The sequence below is a fragment of the Pygoscelis adeliae genome, unplaced genomic scaffold, assembly GCF_000699105.1.
Source record: "Pygoscelis adeliae isolate BGI_AS28 unplaced genomic scaffold, ASM69910v1 Scaffold127, whole genome shotgun sequence".
NCBI classification, from domain to species: domain Eukaryota; kingdom Metazoa; phylum Chordata; class Aves; order Sphenisciformes; family Spheniscidae; genus Pygoscelis; species Pygoscelis adeliae.
The window spans coordinates 3521767-3537317 of NW_008825208.1; the positions used below are offsets into that span (position 1 = coordinate 3521767).

The 15551-nt window shown below is 36.6% G+C and overlaps 1 protein-coding gene across 1 annotated transcript in view; it reads right to left on the minus strand.

Annotated features, from left to right (window-relative positions):
* Window positions 1–3642: 3642 nt before the first annotated feature.
* The window catches only part of IFT74 (intraflagellar transport 74), a 39625-nt gene continuing 27716 nt past the window's right edge, over window positions 3643–15551 (minus strand). Inside the window, exons 14-19 of the mRNA XM_009328949.1 lie at window positions 14182–14279; window positions 13077–13203; window positions 9109–9272; window positions 8134–8259; window positions 5622–5682; window positions 3643–3861 (exon numbers count right to left, since the gene is read on the minus strand). Of these exons, the coding sequence (XP_009327224.1) occupies window positions 3746–3861; window positions 5622–5682; window positions 8134–8259; window positions 9109–9272; window positions 13077–13203; window positions 14182–14279 (692 nt within the window). The 3' untranslated portion in view covers window positions 3643–3745. The remainder of the gene's footprint in view (window positions 3862–5621; window positions 5683–8133; window positions 8260–9108; window positions 9273–13076; window positions 13204–14181; window positions 14280–15551) is intronic.

A 15551-nucleotide genomic window follows, 5' to 3' on the forward strand; every position in this document is an offset into this window, starting at 1 on the left:
CTTCCAAGCTCATTAATGCAAGGAAAAAAATCAACTCCTTTTGAAAGAAAAATAAGTTTTTTTGATCACAATGAAAAGCAGTGAAGGTAAGATGAAGCAGGAAGCCCAACAAGAGGATTAACTCTTGCCTGCAGCAAAAATACAGTTTGGCTGGCGATATGATGATATCCCTGAATACGGGAATAAGGTTGGTGCAGTGTCATCCCATTATGAGCTGGGAATAAGGACAGCCATTCCTATGCCCATCCTCAGGCAAAGCACAAACATAACATAGAAATAACAGACCCTTTGGTTGAAGATTTTGAAACTGAAATGCTTGTTTCCATGCAGTGTGCCAGTGACGTGGGATTTGGAGTGACAGACACTGTCAAACCTCGTATCCTAATGACTCAGTGGCATCATCCTGGAGGAGGACCAGGTTAGGGAACTTTTAAACAAACTGGACGTATGTATGTCCATGGGGCTTGTTGGGATGCACCCGCATGTGCAGAGGGAGCTGGCTGATGGTGTTGCGAGGCCATTCTCAATTATCTTTTCATGGTGGTAGGGAGAGGCTTCTGAAGACTGAAAGAAAGCAAATGTCACTCCTATCTTAAGGAAGAGCAAGAGTGAGCCAGGGAACTACAGGCCAGTCAGCCTCACCTCAATCCCTGAGACAGTGATGGAGCAACTTACGCTGGAGACCATTTCCAGACACATGAAGGATGGAAAAGTGATCGTGAGTAGATAGCATGGATTTATGAAGGGGGAATTATGCTTAACCGACCTGATAGCCTTCCACAACAAGGTAACTAACTCAGTGAGCAAGGAGAGGTGTGGATGTTGTTTACCTCAACATTATCAAGGCATTTGACATGGTTTCCCATAAAATCCTCAGATAATCTGACAAACTATGGGTTAGGTAAGCAGATAGTGAGGTGAACTGAAAACTGTGTGGTCAGTGGCCCAAAGTCCAGCTGGAGGCCAGTCAGTAGTGGTGTACCCCAGGGTGGATACTCGTGCCAATACTGTTTAACCTTTTCGCTAATGACCTGGATGGTGGCGGGTCAGAGCGCACCCTCCAGAAGTCTGCAGATGATACAAAGCTGGGAGGCGTGGCTGGTGTGCCAGATGGGTGTGCCGCTGGTCAGAGGGACCTCTACAGGCTGAAGAAATGGGCAGACAGGAGTCTCATGCAGTTCCACAAAGGTAAATGCGCAGTCCTGCCCCTGGGGAGGAACAACCCAGGCACCCATACACACTGGAGGCTCAGTGGCTGGAAAGCATCTTTGCTGACAAGGACCTTGGGGTCCTTCCTGGTGGACACCAAGGTGACCATGAGCCAGCAATGCACAGCAAAAAAGGCCAACAGTATGCTGGGGTGTGTTAAGAAGACCATTGCCAGCAGGCTGAGGGAGGTGATCCTTACCTCTACTCAGCCCTGGTGAGACAGGTGAGCAGAAAAGGTTTTAAGTTTCTCCACCCCATGGATGCTGCCACTTCACTTAACTAATGTCCTCTCAGTTTGAATTTATAGCATAACATGCACAAAAGATTGCCTGGGTAGAGAGACCTGTGTTACTGAATTAGTGTCTTGGTATACACACAAGAGCTTTGGTGAAAAAATGCCATGTGTCTGGTACTTAAACTTGTACTAAAAAAAAAAAAGATCAAAAGAGTTAAAGAAAAGGTTATTTTCACTGAGACTTTAGGAGCTACATATGGATACAATTTACTCAGCTCACTACTGGGAATGAGTTATTAGTCTCCTAGAGGGAGATTAAATGCCTGCTGTGTAGCTCACCATTTAGAACTCAAAGTTCTTTTCAGCCACAGGTACTATGACCATGATCCAGGACCATAAGGATGAAGCGTTAAAAGAAGGAATGATTGACAAGATTCTCAGACAGAAACAGGTCATCTGGAGATCCTTCAATAGAACAAGGAAAAGAACAGCATGCTGGAGAGAGGGCTTTTATGACTGGCATCTCCTGGGGAACACAGCAAAAACCTGCAAACTTTACCACACTATCTTACAGAGTCCCTACCAAGGAATAAAACCATCCCCTGCCCTGAGTGAAAGCAAATTTAAAGCAGTCTGTTTATTCAGTCTGCAGCTTTTTTCCATTGTTCATTAAAATATGTTATTGCAGCACAAGTGGAATTCAGGAGGTGATCTCTCCAGCTGATGGTTTGATTGGTAAGAATATTAGACTTCAACTTTATCTCAGCAAATAATGGGCTCTCTCTGGAATAGCTGAAACTTTGACAGGAAGGAAGAGACATTAGTGGGAATTTCCCCTAGATAACAGTCCTTGGTTTATAGAAATCCTGTTCCATTATCTCTAAATACTATACAGGCATAAATATACAGAGCAACAGCATTTACTGTGCTGAATTTGGAAACACAGTGGTCTCCGCAAGAATCTTCAATATTTTTGTTTTACATACCTCTTTATACTCCAAATGGCAATCATAGACTGGGAGAAATTTAGTGACAAAAATACAGAACTTCTATTTTAACGGACTCAGCGTGTTTTCTAATTCTTTGCCTACTCCAGTTCTATAAAATGAAGCATATAGTCTACTTCTTTTTTGGAAAACTTTTCTAAGAGTGCAGAACAACTATAAATCCAGACCCCACTGTTTTTTATTTTTTTTTTGTAAAAGGCTAGATTACTGTCTGGCTAAGATTCCTATCTATAGTCAACTGTGCTTTTTGCTCTTTGATCAGGACTAGCTTACAACATACCAGGTGGAGGAAACTATCAATAGGTAGTTTATAATTACATTACATGTAGAATGTGAGGGAAATGCATACAGGGAAAGTTTGTTTTATGTAAATGTTTTCGGAAATTTCTGTATCATAAAGCACACTGTTATTTCTGTATCAGTCTGGTTTTGTTCAATGTTGAATCTCTGTGTATTTTTGTCAAAGTAGAGGCTGCATGTGACACTGCAGATTGAAACCTGAGGAAACAAAAAATTGCAGAAAATACAAATAATTTTCCCTGTTATTTCCTTTATTGGTGAATACAACAAAAGTAAAATGCTCTGCACAAGGTCAGTATTAGCTATGTTTCACTTTTTATCACAGTCCTTTCTTTGTAATTACATTAAAAAAAAAAAAAGGAAGTTAATCAGTTCTCCATTGGGAAATGAAAATTTGCTGACAGACCCAAAGTGCATTTGCTTTTGTTATAAGACATTATACTATGAAGCAATTCTGACTTAAAAGGATGCTTGTCATCCTCAGATGTTTTCCTTACTTGTTATAAATTGCTATTTAAACAGGGACGGTGTGCTGATATTACCATTTATCTTATTATACACTTCATTTAAGATAATGCATATGAGACCCTGTCAGGCAGTCCTTATTTGGGGAAAACTCCTCTTCTGTTTGGCAGGGATAGGACTACAAGACAATGAGAGATTCATTGTGTAAAGCATACTGAAGTTTCACATTTGAGATGCAATCCAGCAATGGGCCTCAGCAAAATGTTCTGATGATTTTACACTCATTGTACAGTATTTATTTTTTATTTCTACAAGTTTCTAATATTCAGAAGTTTATTTCTAAAATTTTGTAATGTTGCAAAAGGAGCGATACTATTAAAACCCGTGACTTCTAAAAAACCTGGAAAAATACTTTTAAGAATATCTGTTGCCATACTGGTGAGTGAATGAGCTCAGTAGTCCAGCTTTCCATGCTGCCTGTGCACATCTCTCATTGTTGGTCCATTGGGCAGGAAGGAAGTGCCTGGGTTCAGTTCTTGGTGTTCTGTAAAGCTTCTATGAGAGCTTTGTTGTATTCTGTGACCAGCTTTCTCACGTTCTTCATTATTGGCTGGTAGTCACTCTCCTGACTTTTTGTTGCTATGACTGATTAAAAGAGTTAAGGAAACAAACTGCCAGTATAAATATTAGCATAATTAGAGATCATAAGGGAACCACAATACAGTAAGTTTCCTTCTGTGAAAACTGTCAAGGGTTGCAAATAATGGAAAAAAATGAAATCGGGTCTAAAAGATTTACACCAATTTACTAGCTGCCATCTCATGCCAAGCATGGTAAAAAAGAGAGATTACATGCCTGAGCCAGTTTTGTTTTCATATATATATGCAATAGGTCCCTCGTGGGAGACTCTGCCCATTGTTACATTGCAAACAAAACCATTTCAAGGCACGCAACCATTTACAGCCATACAGTTTGACACTTTAGAAGTCCAGCGACAACAGTCCCAGTCCAAGAAAGCAGGACCTTTGTTTCCACTAGCCCACGCAGACATAAAACTCTGTATAAGGATCTGCACTTGGGTAGGTAATACATTGTACCAAGTTAGGAGGTGCTTTTAATATCCTGATCAGCTTTTTCTCTTGGTTTGTTTTAGAGTTTTTTCTGTTAGAAAAAATAGGATCTAAGATTCTTGCCTTAATAAAATATTCCTGTAGATCCTTCTTCATAGAGGAGGTGGCTCCAATTACATTACGTTGTCCAAGACTTTTTTCAGATTCTTCTAAGAATTAGAGCATTTATCGGGTACAAGAAATGGGATGTGGGGTATATGAAGAAGGTAATGCTATATACAGATCTTATGTTATTTTCTTTTTCCCCTGATGGCTAGGCTATTACAGAATGGCCTGAAATATATTCTTGTGCCATTTTCTGAGACGTGTAGCAATGCTAGACACAACACTGGATGATACAGTCTAGTTTTGCTGTTACTTTTATCAACTACATTTGTACTATAATCAGATAACAGCGATTCTATGCACCTTTAAGATTTCAGATTTTTTGTTTCCTAAATAATTTTAAAGTGAATTTATTGCAGTGAATTCAAAGTCCCTAGAATATAAAATAGAAGTGCAACTATGCCCTACTCAGATCTCTACAATAACTATGGAGAATAGTACAAGATAAGAAGAACCATCAGTTCTAATTAAAAAAACTTCAGTGCTTTTGCTAATTTCAAAAACTACCTTATGAAAGTCACTTGCAGCAAGTAAGACTTTGCTGATGTTTTGGAAGGTCTTATATGATTAGTGGAATCTAACTTTTTAATTAGCATCACATAATGAGAGCGCTACAATGCAGTTCCCCCATCCCAGCCCACTTTGCAGCTAAAGCATCTCCTTGTCATATCTTACCACATTTATCTGATTTTTTCCCTCTAAATATGCAATTCCTCTTTTATTTGATAAGAAATACATTAAATGCATACAATTTGTTGTTTACTTTTTCATCATTGATATTTATGGTGTTTTAAAACTGTCAAGTCACCATACTATACAGATTTTCGAACAATACTACACTTGCTGGATAATTTCACATAAGACTGGACAGATGTGAAGATGATCTTCGTATGAAACCTAATGGCAAAACTGACCCAACAGGAAAAACTCCAGACTGCAAGACAAATCTTATGCTTTAGGACCCTGTAAAATTGTTTCAGACATCAGATGCAAGTTTTGCTATATATAATATCTATCAGGTAACCAGACATTTGCAAAGCATCGCCTTTCCCCTCCTCCCCTGCCTCCTGCTCCCCATTCCGTCCTGTCTTATTCTGCTGGAGGAAACAGACTTCTTCCTCAATTAATACAGTGCATGAATTTTACTGTATTTCTTAAAGAAAGGGATACATTCCTTCATCATAAAGTTATTTTGCTCATGGTGCTGCCACTTCCTCTCCAAATTTGTAAGCTGAAAACACAAAAAGAGCCAAAAATGAAAACAATAATTATTACAAATGTACTTTATACAAAGAATCTCCCAAAAATGCTGTATCAATACCTTGTACTCTATCATCTGATAAGATCAAAGTTACTTCACAAAAAAACCACAGAAATGAGAAACAATGGCAAAATGATCTTTAAAGCTGCGAATGATTAACCTGTTTGTAATTTAGCACTTCATACATCTATTTATGTAAAAGCACTGCATGCAACTGCAGTGGTAGATGGAAGAAAATCAGATGAGGATTCAAGACTTGTCATACAGGGAAATGTGTAAGCAAGTCAGAAGTAAAAAGGTGAGCACTGCAGGGAGACACTAACTCTCATTATACTTCAAATCTTTTAAATGATCTCTTCTTAAAATCAGCAAGATCTAAAATCTCCAAAGATACAATATTTCCTGACACTGTCTTGGACTTCGAGCTATACAGAAGAAACTTCCTTAGTTCCATAGTTAAGTTTCCTGTCTGATGCCAGAAGCTGTGATAAGAACAGAGCTGCAGCAAGAAGATTGTAGGAGTGTGGGTTAAGTGCTGGCACTTCTTCAATACTTTCAGCATCAACAGGAAACTAACATGGACATTATATCGATGGCTGCTTCCTTACAATACAATTTTATAATATTTGTTTTTCTGATGCTACTGTTCAAGGCTCTGCATTTCAAGATACGCATATGTTATTTTTAAATGCAAAAACTGAAAATCATTCTGAGACTAAACTTTCAGTGGAAACTAAGGTAATAAATTAGGAAAATATTGCAACATTTTACTTAAAAGCTTATTCTTAAGCTATAAGATATGAAAATAGTTGCTATATTACTCAAAATAAGTCTTACAGTGATGAATCAGTTATCTAGCGTACTGGTTCACAGCAAACATGGCAGTCATTTATTTCCAAGATAAGATATTTGTGACCAATTATAATTTTTATTGCGCCCTTTGTAGACGTTGCTACATCCAATACATCCAGTAAAGGAGCCTAGGTTTAAAATACTGTCTGGTATATACCAAAGGAAATATTCAGTGCGTTTTTATAGTAACTCCTTGAATGCCACAACTCATACAGTTGACTGCTTGCAAAATCGCCCAAACCCTCAAGATATGTAAACGCTATTTGTACTTCAAAATGCTTGACGCATGTCAACTAATCAGCTATTTTAAGGTACACCTTTATTCACCCTTGTGATATTTACACTCATGACATAAAAAGCAAAGAAACAAATCCTTTTTGCACACGTTGAAATAGAACTGCCACAGCTTAATGAACTGAAGAAATGCTGTATAACTACTATTTTATATAAACTTTTTAGCATCATTATGCAAGTATCTTAACACTGGCTGGGTATCCATTTCTGATTTACATAGTATCTAGGAAAAAGAATCTGATTTTGGCATAAAAAATATACAATATCTGAAGTCTTGCAGACTTTGGCATGCAGCTTTAGGGATTTATATTGTCACCCTAGAGTTAGCCCACAATGATCATACGCTACGAGTGTACACGTGCATGTCCTCATTTAGAGCTACACCCTCTCATCTGCTCCATAAAGTTCTCTCCAGAAGAAAGTTAACTTAAATATGTACAAATATCACCTTCAGCTTTTAAATGAGTTAGAAAAAAGTAACAGTTCTAAAGGACAAAGATCTCAACAACCTGAAACAATAAAAATCAGTGAAATGCAGAGAAAAGAATCAATTTCCATTTTTCAGCTTGTTTTGAGGTTATCCGTTTTCCTTCTGTGCATTCAAACCTACATGCCAGGAAAGTCCTTTTGCCAAAATGACAGTCATTTATGGGTGTTTATAATGGAAGAATGAAAGCTGCTCAAGAGTTTATAAACATCATCTTTCCTGATTCACTTTTGAAATGTAAATGTAAATATACTCATATACGAAAGTTCCTTGGGTTTAAAGAAGTCTAACAAACCCTAAAACTTCAGTGGTCCACAAAGAGCAGAAGAATTGGAAAAAGGGAAATGCAATTAATAGTACAGATTGCAAGAAAAAACTTACCACCATAACTTTAAAAGCAAAAGGGATCTTATCTAATTAGTAGTGACTTTTTTTCCCTGTAGTTTCTTTCTAAGTTGGTCCTCAACACTCCTCAAGTAAAGGAAGGGCAAAAGGGGGACAATTCTGAGCAAGATTAGTACAAACACTTAAACAAAGGATTCGCACAATTTTGAAGCTCAGAAAGACCTCTGCCTACTAACTTTGAAATTCACAGCTTACAAGAAATTTATTGGCATATTAACTTTTGTTTGAAAACAGAAAATATGGCTATGCATTTGCAACACATAACTTTGAAAACTCCCTGAGAAGGAATAAACTGATTCCATCCATACAATGCTTCATGTGTATGAGAAAACCGAAACTGTGATGGAAAGAACTGAAGAGATAATATGTAGCTTGAGCTATACCTGAGAATGTGTCTCATTCTCTTGCAACTCTCTCTTTAGTGTCTCATACTCTGTATTCAAGTGTTCCATTATTGTCTTGAAAGCATGGCTACGTTTTGTTAATTTTTCTTTGTCATCCTGGAGTCTCTAGTTGGAAAAAAAACAACACAAACCGATTAATGGACGAGTTCATTTGCTGTGGACTACAGACAAATTATTTTAATTCAGCTTTCAGGATGCTACTTTTTCTTCCTTTCAGAACAAGATCATATGCATAAAGAAGCATAGAATCATAGAATCATTAAGGTTGGAAAAGACCTCTAAGATCATCAAGTCCAACCGTCAACCCAACATCACCATGCCCACTAAACCATGTCCTTAAGCGCCTCATCTACACGTCTTTTAAATACTTCCAGGGATGGTGACTCAACCAAGGGATGGTGACTCAACCAAGAACTCATAAGGATTTTCTCTAGCAATGCATGCTCCCTCCTAAAGATAATATTCAATGGTTATGACCAAGTTGTAGGCTTAGACTACACTATATCAGCACAAGTGGGAACGCTGGTGTTAAGAATTTGTAGGAAATTTATCACACATGAAATGGGAAGTGCTTTAGATGGAGTTTGTCTTGTTGAGCAAATACACACAGAATAGATTTTTCTTTTTTGTTTGGGTTCTGTGGTTAGATTGCTAAATTCAAACTTATGGGTAGTCATAAGTTACAGCAGAAAAGTTCAGATGAATCACTAAAATAAATGGGAAATTTTGTGGAAGGAAGTTAACAAAAGGTATCCAGCTGATAGCCTGCTACATGTACCCAGTTAGTAAGTCACATATATAAGCAGAGAAGCATTTGGATTCATTTGCACTGCTGCGCACGCCCAGTTTTCAGCTATCAGTCAGTACTCCCAGCTGCAGACCTGGATTCCCCTCCACTAGGTGCTCAAAACCACACAAATTCTGTATAATCCAAGGTTTCACTCCTTTCATTACCTTTTTCTTCTCTTCTCCTGATGCCTTCAGAGCTGGCAAATTATTATAGACCTCCAACTCCGCTTTTGTTTGTTCAATTTTGTCTTTAAGAGAAGCCAGTTCATCAACCATCTTGCCCTCCAAGAGTTCCATCTTCTGTAGGTCCATCTGCAGCTTTTGACTCTCTAGATCACCAGATACACAATCTCTAATTAACAGTACTTTTTATTTCATAATACATTGCCCAGTATATAAAGGTTTATGCTATACTGAAGCAATAAAAAACAGCTCCTGAATATCGTTCTGATTTTGACATTCATGAGAATGTTAATGTGAATGAAAGAAAAAAATTTGATCTTCACAATCATCCCATAAGTCAGACTCCTATATTACAATTACTGTATTATAGTCTGTAAGTGAAGAGTAATGAAAATGTGGTGATTTTGTATATCACAGTGTGGTGTTTCTATTGTTAAACTTGTTTATAGCACCAGTCAATTTCAAGTCTTAAAGCAGTGGTGATACCTTACAAAAAGTTGACTGCAATAATGCAGGCAATTAAATTATTTTTGTTAGTTTTGTAGCATTATGTTGTTTTTATTTATGTTGCTTGTATATATGATAAGACTTAGTTTTATGAGACTGAATAGCCAAATCTGCTTTAAACATTCGCTCTATATAGGAAAACACTTCCATATCTCCACTGAACAAGAACTGTCATAGCTTACAAAATGAGCATGTGCTACAATATACAGCATTTACTTCCGACAATCCATTAAAAAGAAACAAGAGAGATATAGGTAATTAAAGAAGTTACAAGTATGGATGGATTCTTGTATGAGGAGAGATGTAAAGACTGAAAGTGTTCAGACATGAGATGCTTAAAAGAGGACACAATAAAGGTACACAAAATAAAAAATATACTTTGATCCAGTTCTGGAGATGTTATCCACCCTGAGTGTGGAAGGACTAGATGTGGATAGATGGTTTTCTGACCTGCAGCCTTGTCCTTGTATTTTCTTCATGTTCCTGAACATTTAAACACGTGGCTACCTGATCTTATTTTTCAGAGTTGTGTCTAACTCAGAAGAATGATACAAATAATGCAGGGTTTTTTCCTACATTCTAAAATACTAGGCAAAGGGGGCTATTGGGAGGGATAAGACAGCACAGAGAAACTTCTCTCAGCATAGACTGTATATTTTGCTCACACACTCAGATTTGTGCTGATCACCTACGAAAAGGGTAGAAGATTTTCCCCCCAACTTAACCAAAGCAGTATAGATCTTTGTGGCAGAAGGGAGTGGATGTGTGTATGTGACAGAGGGAGAGTTCCAAAACTGTGGGTATGGTTTCCTTCGTCGAATTATTTGGGAAAATATCACCTGATCAAAAGCCTGTCATAGCAAGATTTTGGTACGCATCTGTCCTTTTGTGTATTTATGCCATATACTCATTTTTTAGAGTGAAATGTTGGCTTTAATCAACACTTCTGGCTTATTACAGTCTGCTTTGGTGATTTCTTTAGGAACCTCAAAATAAAGAAAAAGACAAGCCAAGATTTTTTGTGTACAATATGTAATTATCCTGAGGAACGCACTTCCATAAGGTAAGATTGAAAGGGTCCTGTATGTGCAAAGAACATTTATATAAATACAAAAAAATTCCATATCAGTAAAAGGAAGGGTTTAAAAATAAAAAGTTTGGAACTGCATTGCATGTCTGTGATTCAATGTTTATGCTGCCTTCCACCCTAAAGGGCTTAAGAAAACACCTTCCCTGTGTCTAGAATATTTCATAACTGCCTATAGTTTCACTCTGAAGTTCCTGGTATTGGTCAATGTCAGATCCTAAAACACGACTGAACAGACCACAGCTCAACTTCTCTTGTTCCTACAGTGCTGTGGTTTAAAACCAGACAAATGCTTAAGGACCTCATTAAATTAGGGCTTTAACATTAAAAACAGTAAAAAATAGGATTATAAAATAAAAATAATTCAAATTGGATAGAAATAGCAGAAAACAACTTTAGATTTTCTTAAGGATTTATTTACGCCTAATCACAGCACTTTCGCTTTTTATATAGTTGTTCTAATATTTATATTTTGTTATTTTAAAATAATACATAGTTGACTAATTAGGATTTATTTTACATGTAAAGAGTAATAACAATGTAAGTGCCAAAAAGCCAGAAAGGGTTCTTAAACTGTTCAATCTATATACTGATAAAAACTGTGGTGAGGCAGCAATGGGCTGTTCCTATCCATTCACACTTCTCTGGAGAAAAGGGAAGAAACTGGAATTTTATCCGTATCCAGCAACAGCCTCAATGAAAAAACTCAAAACTAAAAAACCTCAGAACTTCTCTAGGGGAAGAGACAGGAAGAGGATGCAGCCCAGTTCCTTCTGATACGCCATGAAGTTGCAGCGTCTAGCAGGCAGTGTGTACACAGTAGCAAACCCTCAGACCAAACTACAGTGACCCAGGGAAATGTTTTTGGGAAACTATGCCATTAGCACTTTTGTTTACTCTTCATGGTTTCCTTTTCTTTTTCTTTTTTTTTTTTTTTTTTTTAAAGGGTTCTGCTGGTAGACTTTTTATATCTTTGTTATGGCAAGAAAATATGGAAATCCAGATTTTAATCACAACAAAAGAATCCTGAAGGTGCCTGTGCTATAATTGAAGTGTTAGGAAGAACTTTAACTGTGCAAACTGAACATTTACTGTATTTTTTAAAGAATCTCAAGTTGTTTATTACAGTATCTGCGACTCCTTGCTTTCAGAAGTTTACTTATGAATCATTTAAATGATCTGCTGAAAATTATGTACTGTAACTTCCTTCTCTCCCCTTGCAAAGAAAGAAATATGTCTTTCAATAATGTCTCTATATCACTATGTGCTTCTGGAACATCCTTATATTGTAAAGTAATAAAAATTGATGCTTACATGAAAGAACAAAAAGTCATATTTGAACTTGTAATGTCTGGCCCAGCTTTATAAACTACACTAGAACTGCAAAATGAGTATTTGCAGACAAGCAAACACTGAATGTTCAAACACACAACAGAACAATCAATTTCTGTAACATTTTGTGCATAACAATTTCTTATTTGCACATAACTACTCTGAAGTTACAACACAGGCTCCTATTTTGAAAATTACTACCAAGTACAGCACGTAATAGCCTTCTAACAAAATGATTTATGGTTCTTAATTCCTGCCCTTTCCTTTCAGCCAAACAAACAAGGAAAGGCTTGCTGAACCAATAGTGATATTGGCAAAGGCTTAGAATTATGAGAACAATTCCACTATAAACAGTGCAAATAAAGAACTCAATAGATACTTGTTACGGAAATGAAAGAAAAATACTGTCTGCTTTTTGAAATTACAGGCAAGATACTGCAGATTCTTATACTTAATTTTAAGTATTTGAATATTCCAAAATGAAGTCAAAATGAATGTTCACTTTGCAGAATCAAAGCCTGAGAATCTGAGAGCTATTCACTGTTGTTGCCTGTTATTCTCCCATGGTACATGCCCCTTTAGAAAAGCACAAACCATAAATAAGTGATACTAAGAACTACATTTACAAATAACACATGGCTATATAACTGTGGAATTCTCTACTTCAGTTTATTAAACACTATTTCAAGAAATATTTCAATTTCATATTTTGTGAAAAATGTTTATTTCGAGGTGAATTTTAGTAAAGTCAAACTTCTATCTCAAAGAACTTTGCAGTCCTGTATTAAAATACAGCTGTTTAACGTATATCTGTGGAAGTAAGCTGATCATTTCCTGATAATAGTAAGTGAAATACTCCTGAGGAATATAAATAACTTGTTACCCACAACAGTTTCAATTTGTCAACTTGCCACTGTATTTTAATATTTGGAGATCACTGATCTTGTACGTGTTATTAGTGTAACAACTCAGGTAATTTTAATTTTTTTAAGGAATGAATTTGAAAATTCATTGCTGATCTCACCTGTAATCAGGTTCTTAGCAGTGCTCTGTGATTTCTGCATTTCATTTGATTTGAAAGTGAGGTCTTCCTGCATAATCTTCAGCTCTTGATTGGTGACGGATGAAATTTGTTTCATACGATTCACATTCTGTGTGTTACCAATAACAATAATGAGAACATGCTGTATCTTTTGAAATAACAAATGGTAACTGGACAAGTAAAAAAACTCTCCTGTCCTAGTACATTGTCTATTACTTGGCTTTTCTACTACAAAGACTGAAAATAGTGGAAATAATCTGAATTGATTTAAATGTGAACGATTTCCATTCTGTCAACTTTTGATAAAAGATGTACTGACAGGCCAATGAAGATTAAACAATAATGCAGCAAGTATAAACTGTGTTGCCATACCAATCTCTTCTAAAGTAAGTGTCATTGCCTAAAATATACCTTACGGTGTACCACACTGAAAGAGTTAGAAGACGATTAAAATGATGATATAATCAAAGTATTACTCAGCTGAAAGATTTTTGTAAGACAAAAGATCCATGGGAACCAAAAATGTTAGAAGAAAAAATGTTTTGAAAGTGCAAAAAAAAGTGAGACTGCAAATGGGAACAATTTCTAAAGTGTCTACATTAAATATTACACAGCAGGGTATTTCAGATGTAATTTTAGTAGATCAGAGAGATGATTGAAATATTGTCACTTACTTAATATTAGTGACAGAATACCCATGAACTGAGATTTACAGACTTAGGTAAACAAAATATTGCAGTAGTTTTATTTGTAGTATTCTGAAATGTTTATCATGAATGGAATAATGTTCATTATAGCAATGATGACGAGTTACAGCAATTATGCAAACATTTCTTTTATTCTCGTCACAAGTATAATCTAATATTCGAAACTCTCTCCCCAGAAATGAAAAGAAATTAAACAGATCTTTCTTTTTTTTTTTTAAACTACAGCTGTACATGGTTTAATGTTTAACCCTCTTAAGAGATTATTATGCAGATACTGAGTGGATAATGTATAAAAAACACCATCCTTCTTTATCCATTCATTCTCCTGTTCTGTGCTTCTAAACTCCTAGCTTGCCACAGGAGGAGGGAAAGGCACTTACCCTGCTTGAGTGCTCCAGGAGTGCAACAATATTGGCTTCTATTTGGGCCTTTCGTTCCAATTCCTGATTCTTCACCTCTTCAAAAGTCTCAAGAAAATCTAGAGATCAACAAACATGATAAAGAAGGCTGCTATTTGCATGGGTACAGCACAAGCCCTTGTCATTTCCAGTCAAAACCTTGTATTAAATTGATAAGCTGTACAATTTCAGACAGATTACTTTAAGATTAATAGTTTATTTAAGAGGCAGGTGGTAGAGTCATTGAAACTTGTCAACTTATGGGTTGGAATGAAAAAGTTCACAATTTTTCCAGAGACACATATTTGACTGAATAATGACATAAGGTCACCACTTTCTTGGACACTGTTTAGGTGAGGGTTGCCACTCAATGGAAAAGGAGTTTCGTCACTATCATTTCTGACACCTTTCTGAACGCTTGTCCCAGCAGCTGTTGGTCTTAATTTTTCTGAAAGCTATCAAAATGGGCTACTAAATAAAGGAAACAGGTGACTTCACTATCTCTAATGGCCTGGACTAAATGCCAAACACTGCTAAGAACCTGAGATCAATATTCACCTGGTACCATCTCTTTCTTTCTGCATGATGTCTCTTTGCTACATCTTTAGTTTATGTTCATTCTAGTAAGTGTCCAGCTGAATCTAACAAGACAGTTGTAATGGTGGTATGCACTCTGTATTTGTGTCCTAGGCATATGACATTGTATTCCTGGTGACAGATATATTGAAAAAAATGTGCTGGAGACATCACATGAACGTCAGAGGTCCATCAAGATGCCACCCAGGGCTATAAGTTATGAGCATCCCTCTCCTGCTGGCTCTGCTCCTGAAACATGGCTTATATACACAGGAGCACTCAGAAAAAGTAAGAGTTTGCAAACTTTCTAGCTGCATGAAAAAGGAGAGAAGTGCTTGGTTGAGCAAGAAGCATTAGATAATAGTAAATTCAGGATGGATTATTTGGGAAGAGAGAAAGAAGACAGGAGGAACTACTTAACGGAAATACTAACAAATCCTGAAGGGATGAAGACTGACTACAGAATTGTGGATCCCAGAGCATCCAGGATTTTTTAAAAATACCTATTTTTTAATTTCTTTACTAATAAAACATTTATGGATAAGAAAACTATTGTAATACCTGACATCATCTGCAACTCTGTCCATGGAAGAGTTAACAGAAATGCTTCACACAGCACAGCTTCTAAAACTTTTAGAGGGGAAAATGTGCACTATTGGAGCCAGGGGACAATACTAAGATACTACAAAAACTACCTCTGAGGCATAGATTTCAGGATGAAAGACACTTGGAATTCTTAGAGGTCAATGAATGGCATTAGACAACACATTCGTAAT